At 41.9% G+C, this 22,741-nt stretch overlaps 1 protein-coding gene and 1 long non-coding RNA gene across 15 annotated transcripts in view; one reads left to right on the forward strand and one right to left on the reverse strand.

The window, feature by feature from the left end:
* The window catches only part of STRADA (STE20 related adaptor alpha), a 27,490-nt gene continuing 4,749 nt past the window's right edge, over nucleotides 1-22,741 (reverse strand). For 3 of the 13 annotated variants that reach the window (XM_086687700.1, XM_086687701.1, XM_086687702.1), the window contains 12 exons: nucleotides 19,342-19,421; nucleotides 17,608-17,665; nucleotides 15,073-15,101; nucleotides 9,317-9,419; nucleotides 8,317-8,438; nucleotides 6,505-6,613; nucleotides 6,269-6,392; nucleotides 4,580-4,751; nucleotides 3,954-4,058; nucleotides 1,548-1,789; nucleotides 1,200-1,242; nucleotides 1-916 (listed from right to left, as the gene is read on the reverse strand). In XM_086687700.1, coding sequence (XP_086543826.1) covers nucleotides 764-916; nucleotides 1,200-1,242; nucleotides 1,548-1,789; nucleotides 3,954-4,058; nucleotides 4,580-4,751; nucleotides 6,269-6,392; nucleotides 6,505-6,613; nucleotides 8,317-8,438; nucleotides 9,317-9,419; nucleotides 15,073-15,101; nucleotides 17,608-17,665; nucleotides 19,342-19,377 — 1,296 coding nt within the window. In that variant the 5' untranslated portion in view covers nucleotides 19,378-19,421 and the 3' untranslated portion in view covers nucleotides 1-763. Of the gene's footprint in view, nucleotides 917-1,199; nucleotides 1,243-1,547; nucleotides 1,790-3,953; nucleotides 4,059-4,579; nucleotides 4,752-6,268; nucleotides 6,393-6,504; nucleotides 6,614-8,316; nucleotides 8,439-9,316; nucleotides 9,420-14,241; nucleotides 14,341-15,072; nucleotides 15,102-17,607; nucleotides 17,666-19,341; nucleotides 19,422-20,793; nucleotides 20,873-22,741 lie in introns of those variants that run through there. The other 10 variants (XM_086687704.1, XM_086687705.1, XM_086687708.1 and 7 more) reach the window with 8 other exon arrangements.
* The window catches only part of LOC147574474 (uncharacterized), a 23,756-nt gene continuing 5,762 nt past the window's right edge, over nucleotides 4,748-22,741 (forward strand). Inside the window, exons 1-5 of one of the 2 annotated variants that reach the window (XR_015244237.1) lie at nucleotides 4,748-5,437; nucleotides 8,803-8,953; nucleotides 9,155-9,290; nucleotides 11,968-12,027; nucleotides 12,341-12,444. This is a non-coding gene — a long non-coding RNA (uncharacterized LOC147574474). Of the gene's footprint in view, nucleotides 5,438-8,802; nucleotides 8,954-9,154; nucleotides 9,291-11,967; nucleotides 12,028-12,340; nucleotides 13,566-22,741 lie in introns of those variants that run through there. The other variant, XR_015244236.1, reaches the window with a different exon arrangement.

Below are 22,741 nucleotides of genomic sequence, written 5' to 3' on the forward strand. Positions count from 1 at the left end.
TGGGTTCTCTGAAATGTTTAATTTGTTCTGGCAATGAAACTAACGTGGCATAAGGACTTAAGTCCTCAGGCTAGGCAAGACACTGTGGCCTTGGAGAAAGCCTCAAGGAGGCTGGCAGGAGGCAGTAAGATGGTGTGAAAGGGATGAGCTGCACAGATGAACTATGGGAAGGCTTTAGGTGTTGGGGCACAAGTGATGAAAGGGGTGAGGATGGACTGCCCCAGCCTTGACCTGGTGCTTAACAAGAAAAAAAATGCCCTTCCCTTCAATTACCAGGGAGAGGCCTGGGGGCTGGAGGGGGGGGGGGGCAGGTGGCTTATTGCTTACCCCTCCACAGACCTCTAAGATCTGAGAGCAGAGGGAGAGAATGCAATAGGCTGGTAGGACAGCTACAGTGAGAAGAGGAAGTCACACAGTCCCCAGGTCAAGGAGTCAAACCCTGGGCTTGGCCTTTAGCCTTCCAGGGCCAGAACAGCATCTCTTTCTTCTGAAGAGGTTGCCTGAACTCCCAGGATGGAATGTCAGATTTCTGGCCTCTGATCAGCGGTTGCTGGGATTCCCTGGTGTCTCAGAAGTCCTGGAGCAGTAAACAAGGTTTCTCTCCAAGAATTTCTTTCCCAGTGAGTAAGCGGCCAACTCTCCTGGCAGAAATGTCTTTTCTACCCAACCTGCACCCGGGAGGGTGGGAGTGTGGCCGGCCCTCAGAAAGGGCCCCTGAGGCTCACATGTTCCAGGACTGAGAACGTGCACCTTCTTCGGAGGCTCAGAACTCCCAGTCGTCCACCTCCAGCTCTTCCAGGTTTGTTACCAGGCCAAAGATCCCGCTGTGATCCTGAGGCTGACTGCCCTCAAAACTGGTGATGGGGGTGACAGGGCGAAGTAACTCAGGCAAGGCCTCTGAGGCGCGCCGCTTGATCTGAGGGAGGAGAGGCAGTTAGGGGTGGATCCTGTTGCTCTGGGTCCCAGGACACCATCGGGCAAGAACTATGGCCCCATGACAGTTGGACTGTTAGAGCCAAGAATCTCTATGAGAGGAAGGCACAGCGCCTTTAAGGGGCTTCAGAAAACTGGGCATTTCTCTTTGATTCAAAGGGAGGAGGAGAGAACACCTAAGGACCCCGAAGCTAAGGGGGTTGAGGGTCGTTAGAAGCACAGGCAAGAAGAAAATCCCAGGGAGCCTCAGGAGAGTGCTACTATACCTGCTTGAAGAAAGAGTGGTTCAGGAGGGTACTGGCACTTGGTCTGTGGAGAAAGGGGAAGAGAGCCCAGCATTACCCCTGTGCCCCAGGATTCCCAAATCCTGCTGCTCACACCTTATCCTCAGGCTCCCTCTGCTTCTTCCCTCAGCTCTAGAAGAAACAACAGCCCGAGCTACCCAGGTCGCTTCTTAGCAAACCGTTGTGTTGATCCCTCTGGCCGCAGGAGCTCGGGACTCCTCCAGGAACCCAGCCCTCCACAGAACAGATGAATCCTCTCAAACCCTGTCTTCGACCCCCCAGGCCCTCTCTGCCCCCCACAAAGCCCGGCTCCCAGCCCACAGGAAATACCTTACGTCTGGACTACGCTGAAGGCACTGCTCCACAAAGTGATGGAAGTGGGGGGAAAAGGTGCGGTGATAGGGGTGGGAGGGCGAGTCGCCATTGGAGGTCCTGGGGGTGCTGGTGGCCAGGCTGTCACTCAGGCCAGAGTTGGCTGCTGAGCGTGAGGTGCTCATGGTCAGCTCCTCGGCAGGGATGGTGCTGGTGTCCAGCAGGCAGGGCACGGTGCCATTCAGCTTCTCCAGCAGCATCTGGGGAGGACAGAGCCAGGACGCGGGCTGGAGGGGGGGCCCTGGAAGATCTATGGAGTTTCTTCACAAATACACTTTTCCCAGTATACAAGTGTGGTTTAGGGGAGCAGAGAAAAGAAAAGTGGAGTAAGTCTAGTTTTCTCAAAGGTATGCTGGCCACTGGCTCCGCAGCCATACCCCAGCTCAGCCAAAGGGAAGAGGAGGAGAGGGCCTGCAAGAATGCACCCTTCCGCCATGGCTGCAAGGAAGGTCCCCGTCTTCTCTCCCGTTCATAAGACTTCTTCACGTCCTTTTAACTGTAGAGCACTCACCCTAGGGTGAAGGTGGCTGTCAGGTCATTGTCTTTGGAGCCCAGCCCCAGTCTCTTGTGCCCAGGTGGTTCGGGAGGGGTGTGTTACACAGCACCTGTCAGGCACGCCCTGGGTTGTCGCTGCACCGGAGCAGGGTGCCCAAGGGCCGACTAAGCTTGGGCAGCTGTGCCACAAAGTCCTCTGATGCCACACATGCAAAACAGCCCCAGCTTGGGGATTGCTGCCCTTGGGGTTGTCCTCCTGAACTTCCAGGCCAGAACCCAGAAATCTCTCTAGAGCTGTGCTGTCTAATGTGGCAGCCACCAGCCACATGTAGCTATTTATACTTACATGAAATTTGGTTTAAAATTCAGTTTCTCGGGGCGCCTGGGTGGCGCAGTCGGTTAAGCGTCCGACTTCAGCCAGGTCACGATCCCGCGGTCCGTGAGTTCGAGCCCCGCGTCGGGCTCTGGGCTGATGGCTCAGAGCCTGGAGCCTGTTTCTGATTCTGTGTCTCCCTCTCTCTCTGCCCCTCCCCCGTTCATGCTCTGTCTCTCTCTGTCCCAAAAATAAATAAACGTTGAAAAAAAAAAAAAATTTAAAAAAAAAATAAAATAAAATTCAGTTTCTCAACCTCACTGGCCACACTGTAAATGCTCAACAGCCACAGGTGGCTAGTGGCCACTGTACTGGGCAGCATAGATAAGAGAACGCTGCCACTACCTCAGAAGATGCTATTGGATAGTGCAGCTCCTGTACCTCTCGTTCACCTTAAATAGCCGCCTACCTTTCCTGAGCACTTTCTGTGACTCTCTTACTTAGATTTTCTAGACTTCTTACTGAGGTTTCCATACCCTCCTAATGAGTCTGCTAGATCTAATCTACCTGCTATTGTGATCTTTCTGAACTATGTATCTGATGCTATCACTCCTGGGCTTAAAAGCCTTCAGCAATTCTCCATGTGGTTTGGGACCGGAACCAAATGCCCTGGTGTGGCACACAAAGTCCTTCATGCTCTGCCCTGGCTTCCTGCTCCAGCAACATCACCCAGCAACCCCCCAGAAGCACCTGTACTTCAGCTATTTGTAACCATTGCTATTCCCCAGATCCTATCCCTGTTTGACTCTGGGTCTTTGCACATGCTGTTCTCTCTGCCTAAGTTTCCTTCTAGTTCCCATTCCTCACACAGCAAACAATTACTATTTGCCTTCAAGACTCAAATGTCACCTCCTCCCAGAAGCCTCCCTGGGTCCCCTGCTCTACAGAGCTCCCCTCTGGCCACTCTCTAGCTGCCCCTATTCCCACAGGGCAGTCTGTGGGTTCAAGGGAGAGGCTCACTCAGAGCCTCCACCCCTCCACCCCCTCCCAGTTCTAGATCATGCTCCAGATACTTAGGATTCAGGTAATTCTTGCCAAAATGACCCGAGTCTGCTTCCTAGACTTGATAAAGCCTGATAAGCCTCTTCCCTGGTCTGTCTCCCAAAGGTAGAGTATGCCACTGGCTGTGTGTGCCAAGGAGTGGCCAAAGGACAGTCATTGTAAGGGGCATGAACAGATGTTGAACTTGTAGGCTGGAGGTTCCAAAGGTATTGGCCAGAATATGGTAGCACAGAACCCGAGAAGCCTGAGAACTCTAAATTAGAAACTGGCCTTCCAGGTATATTTATCAAGGTAGGACGGAACATATTTTGTAAATTTATGAAATTCATCTAAGTAGACAACGTGGTATGTGGGCCTCCATTTGCACACCTGCTCCAGGCCCTGCAACAGTCAGTGGCAGGCCTGCTCCTGGGCTCTCCTTCTCCAGGGTCCCCTCCCACAGTAGGGGAAGACAGTGGTGGGCAGGTAAGAAGGAAAACAGGCTGAGGGCTCACCTGGGTGGCAGGCATATCCTTAAAGGGGACATGGCCATTGGCCAGCTCACAGGCTGTGATTCCCACACTGTAGATGTCAGACTTGGCATCGTAACCCTGCAGATTCTAAGTCAGGAGAAAAAAGCCATAGATCACTCCATTTGTAGCCACGGTTGTTCTTAGAAGAGACCGGCATGGGGCAACATCCGAGGGGAGGAAGACAGTATCTGTCTCAAATCCAGCCCACTTTCCTTGCCTGTACTACTGAAGAGTAGCTGATATTGTAAAGGAATGAATGATGCTGTGTAACAAGCAGGGAGAAGTGTGGGTCCCCATACTCCTGCTTAGTGGAAGGATGTGGAGAGCACTGAGTATTTCAGGAATGCTCACTCTTCCTATAAGGAAGGTCTCTGAAGGGAACTGAAATAGCATTAGGTCCAGTTTGGGACTCCACAGAGGGGAAACACCACCATGTGCAATGGGCTGAGAGGCCTCCCGGGTCCACCTACCAGCAGGGAACCCCTCCCTCTGGAACCCCTTACTCCACTCAGAAGCAGAGCACTCCCATCTAGGGAAATTCCTGAGGGCTCCCTAGGGAAACTGTGAATTGGTGAGGGATAGGGCTTCTCAGGACTCAGTCCACAGACCTGCTGGAGGACCTCTGGGCTGAGCCAAGGCAGAACCTTGACACTGTACTTGGGAAAGTCGTGGACCACACGCTGCCGCTGCCCATGGCTGATCATGCTGAGGTTGCTGCGTAAACCAGACAGGTAGACCTTTCCCTCCGAGGAAATCAGAATGTGGCTGGCTTTGACGCTCCTGGGGTGGGGTGGGGTGGGGAGCAGAGAGAGGGTGTCACGGGGCCACAGGAGCCCTTCACGTCACAGACCTCTGATCTTCACATACTAGGTAAATATTATATACACATAAACACATTTTAATATAATACATGCATAAAAAAAGAGAAAATAGCATGACCCAATTTACATACCACAAGATTTTAAATCTTTATATTTTGCTAAAGTTCTTTTAGGCTCACAGACCACTGCTTTGAATCTGTGGGTATTCTTATAAAGCGGATCATGGTGTGATATCCATATATTTTCAATTTACCTAAAGGTATTGTGTTATGCATCCCATCCTTCCTTCACTCCTCAGTGCTGTTTGTAAGATCCATCTGTGTGGCCACCTGTATACAACCAACCTTTGCTTCTAACTGCCACCTGCACTCTGGGGTGGGATCGAACACTTCTACTGACCCCTTCTTCCAGGAAGGAACATTGATGCTGCCTCAAACCACCATGGATATGAATGATGGCATCTACCTATGTCCCCTGAGAGGCCTGTGTGAGGGTTTCTTTGGGGCGTACCCCCAGAGCAGCATTGACGGCCCCAGTGCCGAGTGACCCTGACTGGTTGCATTGGGCCATCTTCCACTGTGTGGTCAGGAGACCCTACCTCACCACACTGGGCTTCAGCCAGCCTCCAAATGACACTGGTCTCAGGTGTGTAAGGTGACATCCTCCTGTTTAATTTGCTTTTCTGATTCTTATTAGATTTGAGTGTCTGGTCATATTGAGAGTCCTTTGGGTTTCCTCTTCTATAAACTTCAAACCCTTTGCTCATTTTTGTTGCTTTGCTTATCCTTTTCTTATTGATTCACATAATTTCCTTGTTACTAATCTCCTGTGTGTTCTAGACACAGCTAACTAACATCTTGCACGCTGTCACCCATTTCTTAATTTTGTCCATGGTGTTCTTTTTCGGAGATATCTTTAATCTTGATATAATCAAATCCATCATATGTTGTTTTGTGCTTCTAAAATATCTAGACATTCTTCTGTGCCTCAGGTCACAAAAATATTTCCTTCTATCCAAGTCTGTAGTTTTATATCAGACATTTAGGCCTTAATCTGTCTGAAAAGTGCTCCTTTGTACGTGGAATTAGGTAAGGGTCCAGCTTCCCTACTGTGAGTGTCTTTTCCTAATACCATCTATTAAGCAGCCCCTCGCCCCAGCCTCTCAGCACAGGGCTGACTGTGGAGCACACATGCAAGTTTAGGTGCTCCAAGGAAGGAGGGGGGTGGGGCACAGAGGCCCATGCCAGATGTTCTTCTCACACAGCACTCAGGACCGAGCTGCTCAGTAAAGAGAAAGTTGGCACCGATAGGCTAAATGCTCTACCAAGTCAGAGGCAAGGACAAAATCCCAAGCTTTGATTTAAACTCTGACCTCACTAACTTCAGTCAACCTTCTCCTCCCTTCCCCTGTTTACTTGAGGGCTCCTGGGCACAGATCCCTGCTCTTGTCAAGGGCGATTATGCCTAAGAATGCACCTGTGTACGTATCCCATGTGGTGGATGTAGTCCAGGGCCTTGAGCACCCCCTGCAGGATGTAAGCAATCGCCAGTTCATTCATGCCGTCCATGAAGTGTGTGCAGATGAGATCCTTTGCAGAACCTGAAGAATTGTGGGGACACGGGGAAGGGTAACAAAGAAGGGAAACAGACATGAACCTGCTGACAACAGCGTTCTCAAAGCACCTCTCTGCCAGGACCCCTGTTCCACTCACCATACGCCATGAATGATGTGACAACCCACAGCTCATTCTCTGCAATAAAGGTGGCTCGATATGGCAGGATATTGGGATGGCTGAAGAGTTTAGAGACATGAAGCTCCCCCTGAAAACAATGGTAAGCGGAAGTCAGAATCAAGGGGTGCTGAAGAAGACGCTCAACATGAAGGTGGTGGCATGAATAACATGGGGACCCAGTCTTTCCTGGAGCTCTTCTCAGAGTCCTGGGAGCAGCCCAAGCAGGTGGCCACCCACATGAGAGAAGCCAGGCTCTGCTGTCTCCACAGGGAAGCCAGCACTGCTCTGCCAGCTTCTGCCTGCGTTTGGCTCCACTAGCCAATCTTGGAGCCTCAAGAAAAATTCCCCACCAACAGCGAAACTGCTAACAACACGGTAGAGGGTCACAGCTCGCCACGTCAGAAATGATGAGAACCAACAGTTGACTGAAGACTTATAAAGTAATAAGCTTAGTTCAACTTCAAGGGCCAAGGCACAGAACTCCTCTTTAAGATAAGAAAACAAAAAACACTGGGGCACCTGCGTGGCTCAGTTGGTTAAGCATCCGACTTCGGCTCAGGTCATGATCTCACAGTTCGTGGGTTCGAGCCCCATATCGGGCTCTGTGCTGACAGCTCAGAGCCTGGAACCAATTCTGTGTCTCCCTCTCTCTCTGCCCCTCCCCCCACTCACACTCACCCCCTCTCTCTCTTTCTCTCTCTCTCTCTCTCTCTCAAAAATAAACATCAAAAAAATAAAAAAATATTAAAAAAGGAAAACAAAAAACATTTTCCTCTTAAAAGGAAAATGTTGTAATCGATAGGACAAGGAAACAAAGTTATCAGAGAGCAAACACGAACTACTAGACAGCCGAAGGTACTTCTCCAGCAACCTAGGAGAGAGAGAGCAGCTACAGAAAGTGTCAGACCTATGGGATTTTAGAATGAATTTGGACAAAAGAACTACAGAAACTCAGGGGTCCTGGCCTCTGGGACATGAGCTAAAGGCCAAACAGGCAATACTTTCTGCCTATCTACTGCTCCAAAGAATTTAAAAAAGAATCCTAAAGTCCAACATGCTCTAGAATGAACTCAGATATCTTTCTTCCCAAATAACTCAGCTGGGACTGACTTTCGGTCCCATCCTCAGACCCACAAAACTACTCTGAACACGAATGGGTGTTAGAGCACCATCAGAAGAGCATGAATTCAGGGAAACACTGTGATGAAGAAGAGGGATAGGTTGCAGTCAAACTGCTGAAAACACACTGACCCAGGCCCTGAATCTAAAGAGCTCCCGGTGCAAGCCTGAGTCAGGGAGGAACCCAGGCCCCTGCCAGCTGCTCTCAGATCTGTGGTGTCCCCTGTAACTAGAGGGCAGCTACCTCCTTCTCCAACAGAAAGGAACCTCAGGAAACAGGACAATGAGAGCCAGAAGGTGGCTGTCACGGCAAAGCAGGCTGCCCCGGATCTGGAACAAGACTGCCTGGGTTTGAATCCTGTCTCTACCACTCACTAGTATGTGTGACTGTGGGCAAGTTACTCAGCCTCTCTGAATAGTAAATAAATGAATAAATGAGCCACAAAGGCATCTTTGGAGAGGAAGAAGGGAGTATAAATTGGCCTGAGCAGAATTACAGAATCCTTAGTGCCAAATGCCCACGATTCTTCGTTAAGAGCTTCTGTTAACTTCCTGGTTTGGTCCGCCTTCATTTTCTGCCAGCTATTTTCAGAAGACAGATATAAGAGTTGCCTTGTAATTGCGATTGGAACTAAGAGCCCATCCTTGAAGTGTCCCAACACATTTTATTACCTGCAAGAACGTCACCATCTCATTGGAACAAGCTTCCAGGTTAATCCTTCGTACCGTCACATACTCTCCTGTCGGTTTGTACCTTGCTAGATTCACTGTCATCAGGTCCTCAAATCCTTTGCCTAAAAGAAAAGGAGAATGTCATGAACAAGTTCAATGGCAACAGAGGTAGCCTTAAAGAGACTTGATTTAAAATGAGAACTCGGGGCGCCTGGGTGGCTCAGTCGGTTGAGCGAACGGCCTCAGCTCAAGTCACGATCTCACAGTTTGTGAGTTCGAGCCCCGCGTCGGGCTGTGTGCTGATGGCTCAGAGCCTGGAGCCTGCTTCAGATTCTGTGTCTCCCTCTCTCTCTGTCCCTCCCCCACTCATGCTCTGTCTCTCACTGTCTCAGAAATAAACATTAAAAAAAATAATAAAAAGAAAACTCAAAACTTTCACTAACAATTCCCCTTGTGGGTGACATTTCTTGATTTTTCTCCTATCAGTTCCTTCTCAGCCAACCACTTGAAGTGCCTATGGTCCAGGACGTCAGAAGCCAAAAAGAAAAAATTGCAAAAGAGCTTCTTTCCTAGGGATGCCTGGGTGGCTCAGTCAGTTAAGCGTCTGACTTTGGCTCAGGTCATGATGTCACAGCCAGTGAGTTTGGGTCCCGCATCAGGCTCTATGCTGACAGCTCCGAGCCTGGAGCCTGCTTCAGACTCTGTGTCTCCCTCTCTCTCTGCTCCTCCCCCACTCACGCTCTCTCTCTGTCTCTCAAAGATGAATAAATGTGAAAAAAAAAAAAATTAAAAAAAAAAAAAAGAGCTTCTCTCCTGGTAACATGATCTCTTTTCCCAGATTTGGAAGACAGAAGCAAAGGAGAGTCACAAAAGCCAGTTTTGTCACCCTGAGTCCTGCTAACTAGCTGACAGCCTCTGGCACTCGCTGATCTGGGGATGCAGAGGAGGCCACAGGAGTGCCCAGGAGCCTGAAGGTAAAATAGCAGTGCTAGGACTTTACCTATGACAGAGAGTAGCTCATAGCGCCCTCCTTCCGGCAGGAAGCTACTCATGATCTCCTGTTTAGACAGGGATGCTATCGACTCTGAGCTCGCCTCATTGGTCTAAAGAAAAAGAAAAATAGGTTAATAAGAGAAAATTGGGTGTGGGATGGGAGTGGGGAGGGGGTGATTCAAACCCACAAGGAGACTGGCATCTAAACATACAAATTCTGACTCGGGGTCAAAGAAATAGGTCCAACACTATTCGATGAGAAATGTAGAACACCAGATGTTCACTGTAGTCATTAGCACTAACATCAGAGCCAGTAAGTATGAGCACCATCTACAAATAGGGGTAGGGGACAGGGGTGGTTCCTAGTCAACTGTTGATTTGCTTGTCCTTTCCAACAATTGGCTCATTTGCTAAAAAGTATGAAATTCTTACTTGGGGAAAGGATGTCTAGACAAAAGCCATGTTTAGAAAAGAGAAGGGGGATGGAGAAGTGAAAGGTTCTCTTGAATTTCCTGCTGTATTGGGGTCCTATTTTAGGGCCCTGACTACAAGACTCCAAAGGTCACATGCTGAATTTTGCTATAGGGGAAATTTGGCCATAAGAAGTACCCTCTTGCGCAAACCAAGAGCCCAGACCAATCATTCTCTGACATTTTCTTTCTTTAAAAAAAAAAAAAAATTTTTTAATGTTTATTATTTTTGAGAGAGAGAGAGACAGAGAGCAAGCAGGGAAGGGGCAGAGAGAGAGAGAGAGAGAGAGAGAGAGAGAGACATAGAATCAGAAGCAGGCTCCAGGCTGTCAGCACAGAGCCGACGCAGGGCTCGAACTCACAGACCGCGAGATCATGACCTGAACTGTGGTTGGCCGCCCAACTTGACTGAGCCACCCAGATGCCCCAATTCTCTGACATTTTCAGGTGAAACAAGAAAACAGAACACATAGGGCTGCAGGCAAGGCACAGGGCTGTCACGTCTCAGCCATCATCCCAGGCAGAGGAAGTGACCTGCTTCCTGGTTCCTGCCGTAAATGAAGCTGGACCTCAACCAGTTAGGATGTAGGCATCACACCTCTGGGCTTTGAGGTCCTAAAGGAAAAGTGCCCAGCAAAATTGATGGCAGACCAACTCTCCCTTCAGCTCAAAAGGCTCAGACCTAAATTTATTTGTGTGATTTAGGGGCCATATTTTTCTTTCTTTTGGATCCTCTTTCCTACTGAGATGGAGTACCTTACGCCAGCTCAAATTTCATATGCTGTATTCCTAAACCTGACCTCGTTAGGGAAAGATCTTTGTGAACACAAGAAAGGCCCCTCACTCAGCACTAGCCAGAAGACAGGGAGTCAAGAATGTTCTGACATGGTGGTACCTCCTTGCTGGGGATCCCTGACGTTTCAAGGGCATCCGGTTTCAAGAGTTGATGGAACTGCCAAGGGGAAAGAAACCAAGTGGGGTTCTTCCTCTTGCACCACTTAAGTATGACAGTAAGAGGAATCTAGTCAACCAAAAGTGAGCCCTGTCAGCAAATTTCTAATTCAATCAATTTTTTATATTTCCAAGATTCATCCCATATTGTTGTATTTAGCCATGCTGTACACCCATGTTGTGTAAGAGTCATCTTGTGAATATACCTGTTTATCCATTCCAGTGTTGATAGGCTTTTGGGGTTGTTTTTGGTTCTGCTCGTATGAACTGTGCTATTAGAAACCCATTTGAATGTGTCTCTTGATGTGTATATGCAAGAGATATTCTAAAGCTTATACCCAGAAACTGAATTGCTAGGTTACAGAGTATATGAACAATCGACTTTACAAAATAATGCAAAATTGTTTCCCAAAATGGTTAAACCAATCTACACTCCCTCCAGTACTGTATGTATGTTCTCATTGATCCATTTTCCCCCATCACTTAGTATAATCAGACTTAATTTTTTGCCAATCTCATTGTGAGTGTGATTTATATTTCCGTGATTGCTAATGAAATTGAACATCTTTTCATGTATTTATTAGCCATGTGGGTTTTCTCTCAGGTGAAATTGGCTTTTTGTGTCTTTGTCCATTTCTCTACTGGAATGTCTTAATGTAGGATTTCCCCAAAGTAGGCCGCCTGGAACACTGACCTTGGCAGTTAACACATATAAATGGTTTACACGTCCAATTAAATGAGAAAATGAAGCATTCTCTCTCATGGAGAATCACAAGGTGTGCTGGCATAAAATGGCTTCAAGAAGTTTTGTAGTAAGGAAACTTGTTTAATTTGTTTAACCTAGCATTTCCCAAATCTACTTGTCCAGAGAACCTTTTGTATCTCATATCTGTTAAATTTTGGGAAAGGTAATTTGGGAAAGGCTATTTTAAGTAAAACATATGGTATTATGCAAAGACTATAGGCTCTGGGGCCAGACAGAGGCAGAACTTGAACTCAGGTCTATCACTTGCTCTGTGACCGTGAGTAAATCACGCTAAATTCTTGGGATCTCTGTTGTCTCGTTAATGGAATAATTCCCAGTTTATAGGGTTGCTATGACAAATGAGATAAAATATGTAAAGATCTTAGTGCTACCTGGTGTTTCATAGGTATTCAGTAAATGTGAATTCTATTCTTTTCCTCCCTCTTTTGCTGCCTACTTACTGTTTGGTCACTCTCCTGTTCAACAAATAAGATGGAACAGAGAAAATGGAGAAACCAGAGTATGCGGGGTAGAGCTTGATCAATATTTAAGGTTGGTTTGATTTTCACTTTTACAGTTATCTGTTTTCAAATGCTCTGAAAATACGTTCTAGGAACATTTATAGCCATTGTGGCTTCTTGCCACTGTGGTGTTCAGAATAATCCCAAGTGCCTCTGCCAGCTGAGAGACACACACACAACTATGGGACAAAACAGAGTAGTAATTTGAGCAAAAAGCCCAAACCAGGAGCTCTGAAATGGCAACCTACCATTTGTTTAGAATTTATAAGCTGCAAGCTAAGTTAGTCTTGAGTCCCACCTTAACTTCATACCTCTCACCACCTGTGCATAATCTTGTTCTACAGATCCTGTTTTCTCAACTATCAATCTACCCCTCATAAAATCAGCGTCATCAGTTAACACAAAACCCAGGGTGTGGCTTTCAGACCCAAAGTCCCTACTCTGATCTGTGAGTATCCACATGATTCGGCCCCTGCCTACTTCTAATGACTTCATCCCTTACCACATCCCTGTGACTTGCTACACTTGACCCATACGAACAGGTGCACTTCAGTCTTAGGAAGCTCACACCAGCAGTCCCTTGGTTTGGAACATTCCTGCCCTACTCCTTCCTGCCCCTGCTATTTTCTCATAGCTGCTTCTTCCCTACCATTGAGATTTCAACTTAAATGTCATCTATGCATTGAGGACTCTGAGCAGAAAGTAAAGTAGGCTCTCAGTCACCTTATTATGTCATCTTGTTTTACTTTCCTCACAGTAGTTATTATTGTGTTCATTGATCTGTTGCCTGCCTCCTCAATTAGAATGCAAGCTCCATGAGGGTATAGATCCTGACTGTCTTGTCAATTTGGTATTCCCAATGCCTACAGTGATGCTGGCACATAAAAAGATGATTTAAACAAGTTCGAGCTGAGGTTTCCTGGCCATGACCTTGTCATTGCCATGAGTTAAAGAGGACTGTAGGCTACATGTACCAGCCAGTTCCACTGGAGACAGAGTTCAACATAATGATGTATACTGGAAAAACCAGCCCCCATGCAACGCACTCACTGGATCCCCTGCTGCTAGGGACACTTTATAGATCAGAATCTGGTACCTGCATGTGAGAAAGTACTGCATTTTTTAGCAGGTAGAATCTAGAACCACTATATATTTGAAGGTCTTCCCCCTGATCTCCAGGCAAACTCCAAAATATTTCTCTAATTTGAAAAAGAGGCTATGAAGGACAGCTGGAGTTGTGAGATTAAAGTGCTTATTAAATGCATTTAAAAAAACTCCCATGGGAAAAATTACTGATAGATACTTTTTCATTACCTATGACCCTCTTCCTTGCTAGAAGTGCATATAAGACATGCTGTCTAGGCAATACACTAAAGACATACACTTGCTGAGCCAAGGTAGGAAATTATGCATTAAACTACTGATATGATTAGGTAGTAACTTGACCAAATATTTCTACTATCTCTGTTGACTACAGAATAATACTCAAAAGTGTTAGTTTTAGGAAATACAATTCCTTAGTTAATTGGGAATACGAATTCTTGGCAATCTGGAATTGCAAGAAATGAATTTGTCTCTTGGTTATTGTCCTTGTCTCACTGGGAACACTCCTAAAATGGGCAATTTCTACATTGTGGATGTTCTACAAGTCTGAACTCAGAAACCGATCTTTATTTAGGAAAACAAAAACAGTGTTTTGAAAGGAAGAGGTCTGGTGGGATATCGCCACAAGAGAGGCGGGTTAGCTCAGTAGACTGTTTCAGAGTTAGAAAAGGACAAAATTCAGATGAAAAGGATGAAATGTTTAGTCCAGTCTCTTTAAAAAACACAGCACAGCATAGCTTTATTAGTATGATATATAATCTCAAATTGTCTAGAGAAACTAATTCTAGCAAAGCTGCTTCTTAGTTTTTTCCCACCATGAAAAGCATTGTTGTTTATTTTGAAGCATTTGAAAAATACATAAGCTACTGATATCCAGAAAGCACCATAAAATAACATTGTTTAAAGAGTTTAAAACAAAATACAAGAGAGCACACAAAGACTATATTTGTGAAATGCTACATCCAACCCCCCACAGGTTTCACACAGGATAAGTCTTGGCATAACACCGGCAGCTGTGAAAATATAAAAATTATATAAAATGGGCATTCTCATCTGGAAAAATATTTAACTGATCATATAGGGAATGTTTTTAGTCTCCTGACTGGAAAATATTTGGATCTGATAGAGAGGTGCTCCTTACTAGAGCGTAGTCAAAGCTTCACTCAAAGAGAAATTCCTAGTCAACGTCACCACCCTTCTGCTGTTGGGGCTGCCTGCCAAAGGTGCAGATGTCTGTCATCTGAAAAGAAGAAGTTTATTTAGAAAAGCGTTCTTATCCTCTCTCTTTAGAAGACACTGATTCACATTATCAAAAATAGCTTGGTACACTGTGCACATCTGTGCACATGTGGTGTTATTTACTTTGGTAAAATAAACTACAAGAGTAGGAAACAGAACAAGTCTTCCAACCCTTGCCAATTAAATAAAAAGTACACTTTCTGTTTTGTACTTTTTAATGTGGGGTTTTGATTTTAAGGTAGGAGATTTGATATCCTGCCTATAATCTAGGGAAAACTCTGTAGTATCTCTGTGAACTGAAATCTATCAGCAATAGACCACAGAGGAAAAATTTAGTATCACTAGCCACTAAAAGTAACCATATCTTAGATTGTCGAAATTTTCTTTTCTTTTCTTTTTTCTTTTCTTTTCTTTCTTTCTCTCTTTCTTTCTCTCTTTCTTTCTTCTTTTTTTTGGAGGGGGCACTGGGCGATTGGTAAGGTTGGGAATGGGAGGAGACCTTAATCCCCAAGACAGAGCAAAAAGTGCCTGAGACTTTTTCAGCTTCTAAAGTACAGGTCAAAATCTTTCCAGGGTGAAACCTGACTTTCCACAAGTAAAAGAATTACACTACAAATAAAACTCAATGAAATAAGCAAAAACACAAAATGATAAGCCAACAAAAAACACAGATTTCCACAAGAAATCATTCCCATGCAACAGCCATAGAGCTCAAGCCTAGAAAGTCACTTACTTTTCTCCGAGTGTCACCCGGAGGCTGCTCTGGAGTAGAGAAATTGATTGTTGGCATTTTGTTTTTTAGCAGAAGACACATCCACATTCAGAACAGCAATTATTACACTTAGAACTACATTTATTAATAGAAACCACCTAAGAGTCATTATAGTAAAAAGTGTCCACAGTGCTATATATAAACACATACATGTACGTACGTACACACACACACACACACACACACACACACACAGAGTAAAAACACTACACATAGATGGGGTTTTCAACATGAATCTATGGCTCTTGAAAACATGGCAAGGCTACTATTCTATGGGTATTCTTCTGAGTATAACTCAACTGCTATAATCCCAGTCTTACATTTACTTTCCATCAGCACAATGTTAGTTTCAATAGGCTGGTTTCAGAGTCTTATACTGTGAACAAAAAATGCATTATAAAGTTATAGAGATGGCCGGCTATTTCCCAGAGAGTGCAGAGGCTAGAAAACAGGCTTTAAAAAAAAAAAAAAAAAGGCAAAAAAGGTTTTAGCAGCAACATGTACATGTGAGACCATAACCCAATTAGATTCACCAGACACATACATTCTATTCTGAATACAAATAAAGCAAGGGCTTTCTGGGCCTCTGCTACCCTTGGTGAAAATAAAGCAAAGGGCAACTGAAATAACATTCTGCTCTTAAATCAGACAAATTCTCTATCTGTCCTTTTTATTTTCTCCATTCTATAAAAGTGAAAAAAATCATCAAAGTAGATTTTTAACTGGAAAGTACTGGAATGATCACACATCTCCAAATATCTTAAATTAGAAATCAGAGCATCCAACTGTATTGTTGAAGGAGATTGGCTGCACAGTAAATTAGCCTCAATTTGTCAAAATAAGATTTTTTTTTTTTTTTTTTTTTGCCTTGGACATCAGTTTTCTGGTACACAAATGGCAGGTGCAGTTGCTTAAGACAGTCTGTTAAAGGTAAAAAACCAAGTGAATAGAGTAAAGGAAATCAAGCCCAGTCTCACAGAGTAGAAGGCAAATTCCAGGTTGTATAAAATTTGATAATATATACTTCATCAAGCTGTAAGCAATATACAGAACAACCTCTTCACTCTCCTCAGGTCAGTGATGAGGCAATTGTCAAAAGACCACCAGAGATCCCACACTCAAGACACTGAAACCAAAACCCCTTCATTCAGTTCACATATCCTGTAATATTTTTAACTAATTGTAAACTGGACTTCCAACTCAATTTTCACCAGGGCCAATGTTTACTTTTAAACACGGTGTTCCCGTTAATGATGAGAAGAAAATGAGAACAGGACCAGAATGCTGTAGTTTTGTTCCATTAGCTTTTCCTTTACTGTGCAGCTAATTTTTATTCTTCAGAACTAAAACAAAAAAACTCATCATGTTTCTAAACTCTCATTTGTCTAAAACATAACATTTTGACAGAGTTCACAAATAATACTCCTCTGGAAGTTCTTTGAATGCATTAGGGAAAATAAATTAACAGGTACCATTTAGTAACTAAAAAGTTTGAATTTTCAATGACCTGAGCCTACCCCAGGGTATTTTGTTTGGATCAGTCAACCAACACACTCAATCTGATAACCTGTTTCTTTAACTATAGGAGCTGAAGAGAGTGTCTTTGGTATTCAGACACAAAGAATGGGGCTCTAATATTATCATTTGTTTTTTTTTTAATTTTTTTTTTAACGTTTATTTATTTTTGAGACAGAGAGAGACACAGCATGAACGGGGGAGGGGCAGAGAGAGAGGGAGACACAGAATCGGAAGCAGGCTCCAGGCTCTGAGCCATCAGCCCAGAGCCCGATGCGGGGCCCGAACTCGCAGACCGCGAGATGGTGACCTGAGCCGAAGTCGGACGCCCAACCGACTGAGCCACCCAGGCGCCCCTAATATTATCATTTGTATAGAAAATAATTTTCTTTGCCTTAATAGCAGTTCTCAAAAAGGCTCAATTGGAAAACAGCCAAAGACAATGCCTGGCCCTGTTAAACCTCAAAGTTGCAAGGCTACTTCCGAAACCAACATGTGGATTTTACAACAGGAAGTTAATATTTTTGTCCTGACAGATTTTTTTCCTTAGTTCTCCTAAGTCTCATAATTTCTACCACGAAAAGATGAGTCAACTAGATTGATCAGTAAAACCAGAACTTTTATATCATTGCTACCACTGTCCTGACTATAGTTTTATTTTTAAAATCTTCAAGGTTAGAAGCTTTTGAACACTTAGGTTTTTTCCTTTAAGAATATGTATTTTAACTGGACAAATACTTAGAAGAAATAAGTATGCCTTTAAGTAAATACTGACTTTCTAACAATCAAGACAGATCAAGGTCAACTGCCAGATTAGTCCTCAAATCTTTGGGAAACCATAGATTCAAAATGAAGCCAAACAAATATAACAACTGTAATTTACACCTGCCCTTAGAATTGCTAATTTCTATAAATTGATTTAGTCAACAAGAGTAGTAATGTTTATCCTGAAGTGATGGCTAAATGCCATACTGTACTTACCTCCAAATAGTTCCAAATCTCTTAAGCCCTCAACAATGAACTTTTCCGAGACCCACCGCTAAAGAGGAAAACCCCAAAGAGAATTAGTATTTCTTCCAAGCCACAAAAAATTAGCTATCAGCCATTAGACAAACAAATAAACTACAAAACCAGAATCATGCAGTATAGTTAAGATGCATTTCTATGGAAAAGTTTTAAAAAGAATCTTGAATTTAAATCAACTGAAAACAATAGGTTAATTCCTTCCTCTATCCTTCTGTGCCTAATTTGATAAATAATCCTTAAATCTCACAGACTGATGAGAACCATGTAGGACTGGCCCTAAACAAGAACAATGTTTTTGTTCTTCCTATATATACAGCTACCTTCTGGTTCCATCTTACTCATTCAATGGCTATTACAGATGCTTTGGATCATAAATGCCAATGTGAAAAATACTACTGAAATTCACAACACAGAAAACAGAGATTAAACTGTTTTTCACAATCCTCTATTAGTTTGTAAAAGAAAACAGTAAGCTGCATGTTCTTTCATCCACTAGGATTTCTAAAAACATCATCACCACACTTACATTTTCTATCAAGTTTACAAGGACCAAACTAGCAACACCAATCTGTGGTTCACTTTACTATCCTATTTCCAATGAGTATTGGATTTCCTTACTGATCAATGGTCTGGTGTCACCCGAACCAGGCAAGGTTGAAATAGAAAAGAAGCTCACATGTAAAAGTAACAGTATCAAGATTGCATTTCACTTAAGGACTGGTGTTAAAGTTTGGCTTGGGGGCATTCTTTCCACCTGGCAGAGTTCAGACTAAGGAGAGATTCTATTTTTTCCTCTTAATTAACAGTGAAGTTTACTCTTTCCAGTATAAATTATTCTTATATATACAAACATAAGAAAAAAGAAGATTAACATTCAAAAAAACAAGCTGCATAATATGGTTCATGAATTGGAACTATAACATCATTCTCTGTCCTTCTCTATATCAATTTTTTTCTAAATTAAAAAAAAAAAAAGGAACACCCAAAGTAAAAAATTTGGTATAAAAAAATCATATGTACTGTATCACAAAATATAACGTATACTTTAATATTTAGAAAGTGATATATTCATGCGTCATAGCACTTATATCTTGTTACAAAATTTTAAAATAATAACTACTGCATTTAGAAATTAAATACTTGATAATAGATAATAGAATACAATACTCTTTTTTTATGACATCATGGAAGCTATTATAAAGAAGCTAACTCCAGTGTTTGTTGGGGTCATTTTAGCTGGTGAGGTTTTCAGGTTTAGTAACATTTTTCATGTTCAAAGAGGCTCCAATTAAACCTGTGATTATACTTAGAAAATGTGTTCCAATAATTACAATTTGATACTGATTTTTAAAACATAGAAACTCATTGAAAATACGTAGGAAATGGGCAGCTTATTAACGGTTACATATCTACAGTGAAAAGTGTCAGTGATTCATTTAATTTTGTATGACTGATATTCATAAAATAAGCCACCTTGTTTCTTCTCTATCGGACAAGCTGGTGGGTATATCTAGGGTCTCTGGTCAGCCCTCTGCTTGCAAGTTCTCTCCTCAGGAGTGGAGGCCACAATGTCTGCTTTACTTCCTACATCCCTCATGTTTGTAGGATTCTGAGCATCATATAAAAACACCACCTACACTGCTTTACAGAAAATAAAAATAGTAAAGCCAGAAGAATAGAAACACTCACCCTAATTCGCTCTGGTTTACTTACAAGAAAAGACATGAGTTCCTAATGTGTAGACCTACTTCAATTTCAAAAATTTAAACCTAAAAGGGAAATATAAACAGGTTGAATTAGTCAAATCTCCTTTTATAAAAATGCTTTTTGATTAACAAAAACTTACTATGAGTCTACCATTCAAAGCACTGTACCAGATCTATACATTTCTAGATTCTTCAGTGACAGTAAAACTGGATGTACTGGCCAAGTACATTGTGAGATACTGCAATCTCTATAAAAAAAGACAGTTTTATTATTATATGGTTTCTTCTTTAATTTTCAAATTTCTCTTGACCAAATTCCCCACTGATTCTTTCCCAGAAGCAGTTACCTTCAGTTCTTTTGGCTGTTTCAAGTTTATCCTTTTTACTATCATTCTTAAATAATGTTTACATGGCCATGACTTATCCATTTGAGACAGTTACCTACTAACTTCACTACTGTGGTAGATGAAGACTAAGCTCTCTTATATCACCTTCCTGCACCCTAGTTTCCTGCCTTCATTCTCCCAACATAATTCAAGCATAATTTTTTTATTAAATCAACAGTCTTGCATTTACATTGCTATGACTGTGGAAACATGGTTTAGAGCTGAGGCAAACAGTTAGAGATGACCATGTCTTTCTTCTTGTACACCATTTGTTTTCCTAAAGTTAATAACGGATTCATTTCTTTTTCACTTGCTTGGTTTCCCATATAGCTATAGTTAACTTTTTCTGAGTACTTCAATATCTCTGCTATTCATCTTATCAATATATTTTCTCATACATTCAAACTCATCCATTCCAATTTTTCCATGGAGGTTGCCTTTCCAAGGCCCTCTATCCCCCTGTTGCTGAACTCACAACCCCAAAATTGAGACGCATGCTCTACTGACTGAGTCAGCCAGGCAACCCTGCAACAACCTTTTTAGTGTGGAAATCTGGATCTTCCAATTCTGAGAAATATTCTTGTATTATTTCTTTGATAATTTTGTCTCCTTCACTTTCTCTGTTTTCATGTTACAGAATTCTTAATAGTTGAAGACTTACTTCTAGAATTACCTAGAATTAATTTATGCTTGTTTCACTCCTATTTTACAACTCTCTTTTCCAAGAGATTCCTTCCATTTTATTTTCTAACCCTTCCATTAATTTTTAAATCTTGGTTACACATTTCCAAGACCTTTTGCCATTTCTCAAATGTATCTTTTTTCATGTCATCCTGATCTTCTTTTATGTTTGCTTATAGTTAAAATTATATCTAGAATGGCTAAAAGCTTAATGCATCATGACCACATAGGGTTTATCTCAGAAATGAAAGACAGTTTTAACATTAAAAAATGAATCAATGTATACAAACTGTCTTTGTCCGAAGTTGTTTGCAAATAAAAAACAACCAATTTTAAGGAATTTTAAAAAGTGAATCAATGAAGCACACTTGCTGGCTCAGTTGGTAGAGCATGCGACTCTTGATCTCGGGGTCGCGAGTTCAAGCTCCACGCTGGGTGTAGAGCTTACTTAAAAAAAAAAAAAAATCAATGTAATTTTACTTGAATAAACAAGAAAAAAATACAATCATCTCAATAGATGGAGAAAAAGCATCTGAAAAAACTCAACATCATTCATGATTTAAAAGAAACTCTCAGGCAACTAGGAATAGTCAAATAGGAACAAGATAGAAATAGAATTTACCAAGTCAACATGGTAAAAGATATGCATAAAAAATGTATCATTAACATCATACTTAATAGTAAAAAGAATTAATGAGTTCCCTCTAAGAACAGAAGCGAAACAAGAATTTTCTTGTTATCGCATCATCATTTCTGTTCATCATTGTACTGGTGGTCTTGGCCAATGCAAAAAGGGAAAAAGAAACAAAAGGCATACAAATTGGAAAAGAAGGTTTAAAACCCTTTATTCATAGACAACGTGATTGTATACATAGAAAATTATAAATATTTTACAAAAAAGACATTAGACCTAAAAAATGACTTTAGAAAGAAGGTCAATTACAAAACACAATTGTACTTCTATATACTAGCAATGAATTAGTAGAAAATGAATTTTAAAAAATGAAAGCTTACAGTATCAACAAAAACATAAAATAATTAGGAGCGTTTTCTTAAATTATAAATAAGATACGTATGTTTAAAATTATAAAACATTGCTAAGAGGTATTAAAGATAAGCTAAACAAGAGATATTCCATGTTCATAGACTGGAAGACTCAATATTGTGAAGATGTCAATTCCCTCCAAGTTGATCTATAGATTCAGTGTAATCTCAATCAAAATCCCAGCAGACTTTTTAAAAGAAATTGATAAGCTGATTCTAAAATTTATACAGAAATACAATTTATACAGAAATAAAATTTATACAGAAATAAAATAGGCAAAATAATTTCGAAAAAGAACAAAATTAGAAGACTTATGATACCTAATCAGACTTACTTTAATGCTATAGTAATCAAGACAGTGTACTTTGGTTTAAGGATAGACAAATGGATCAATGAAGCAGAGTAGAGAATCCAGAAATAGATCTGTTTCCAGAAAGAGGACAAAGTAATTCCATGGGGAAAAATAATCGAATACAAATGTCTATCTATTTAGAAAAAATGAACTTTGACCCTTACCTTACACCATACACAAAAATTAACTTGACATGGATCACAGAACTAAAGAAAAAGTTAGAACTACTAAATAAAAACAGAGGAGGAAATCTTCATGATGTTAGGATAAGTAAAAATTAAAAAAAAAAAAAGGAATATCAAGAGCATGAAAGGAAAAAGAAAAATATGATAAATTTATGAAAATTAAAAAATTCTGTCTTTGAAAGATACTACTAAGAAAATGAACAAGTTGGGAGAAAACAGTGTGTGTGTGTGTGTGTGTGTGTGTGTGTGTGTGTGTGTGTACATAACACTTTATATACAGAATATTTAAAGAACTTCTACAATTCAATAAAACAACTCAATTTAAAAAATGGGCAAAAGATTTGTACAGAAGATATAGGAATGGCCACTAAGCACATGAAATGGTACTCAACATCACTTGTCATCAAGGAAATGTATATAAAGCTACAATGAGATACTACTACACACCTACCAAAATGGCTGAAAATAAAAACTGACAATACCAAGTGCTTGACAAGGATAGTTACCAACAGGAACTTTCATACATTAATGGGGATATATGGAGATAGGTAGGGATACAAAGTAGTATAGCCACTTTGGAAAATAATTTAGTAGCTTCCTATGACCAAATAATTCTGCTCCTAGGTAGTCTATTCAAAAGAAATGAAAACATATGTTCACATAGATTTGTATATGAATGTTCATAACAGCATTATTCACAATTGGCCCCAAACTGGAAACAAACGTCTATCAAC

Source organism: Puma concolor, chromosome E1, assembly GCF_028749965.1.
Source record: "Puma concolor isolate L17-30 chromosome E1, mPumCon1.1.hap2, whole genome shotgun sequence".
Lineage (NCBI taxonomy): Eukaryota > Metazoa > Chordata > Mammalia > Carnivora > Felidae > Puma > Puma concolor.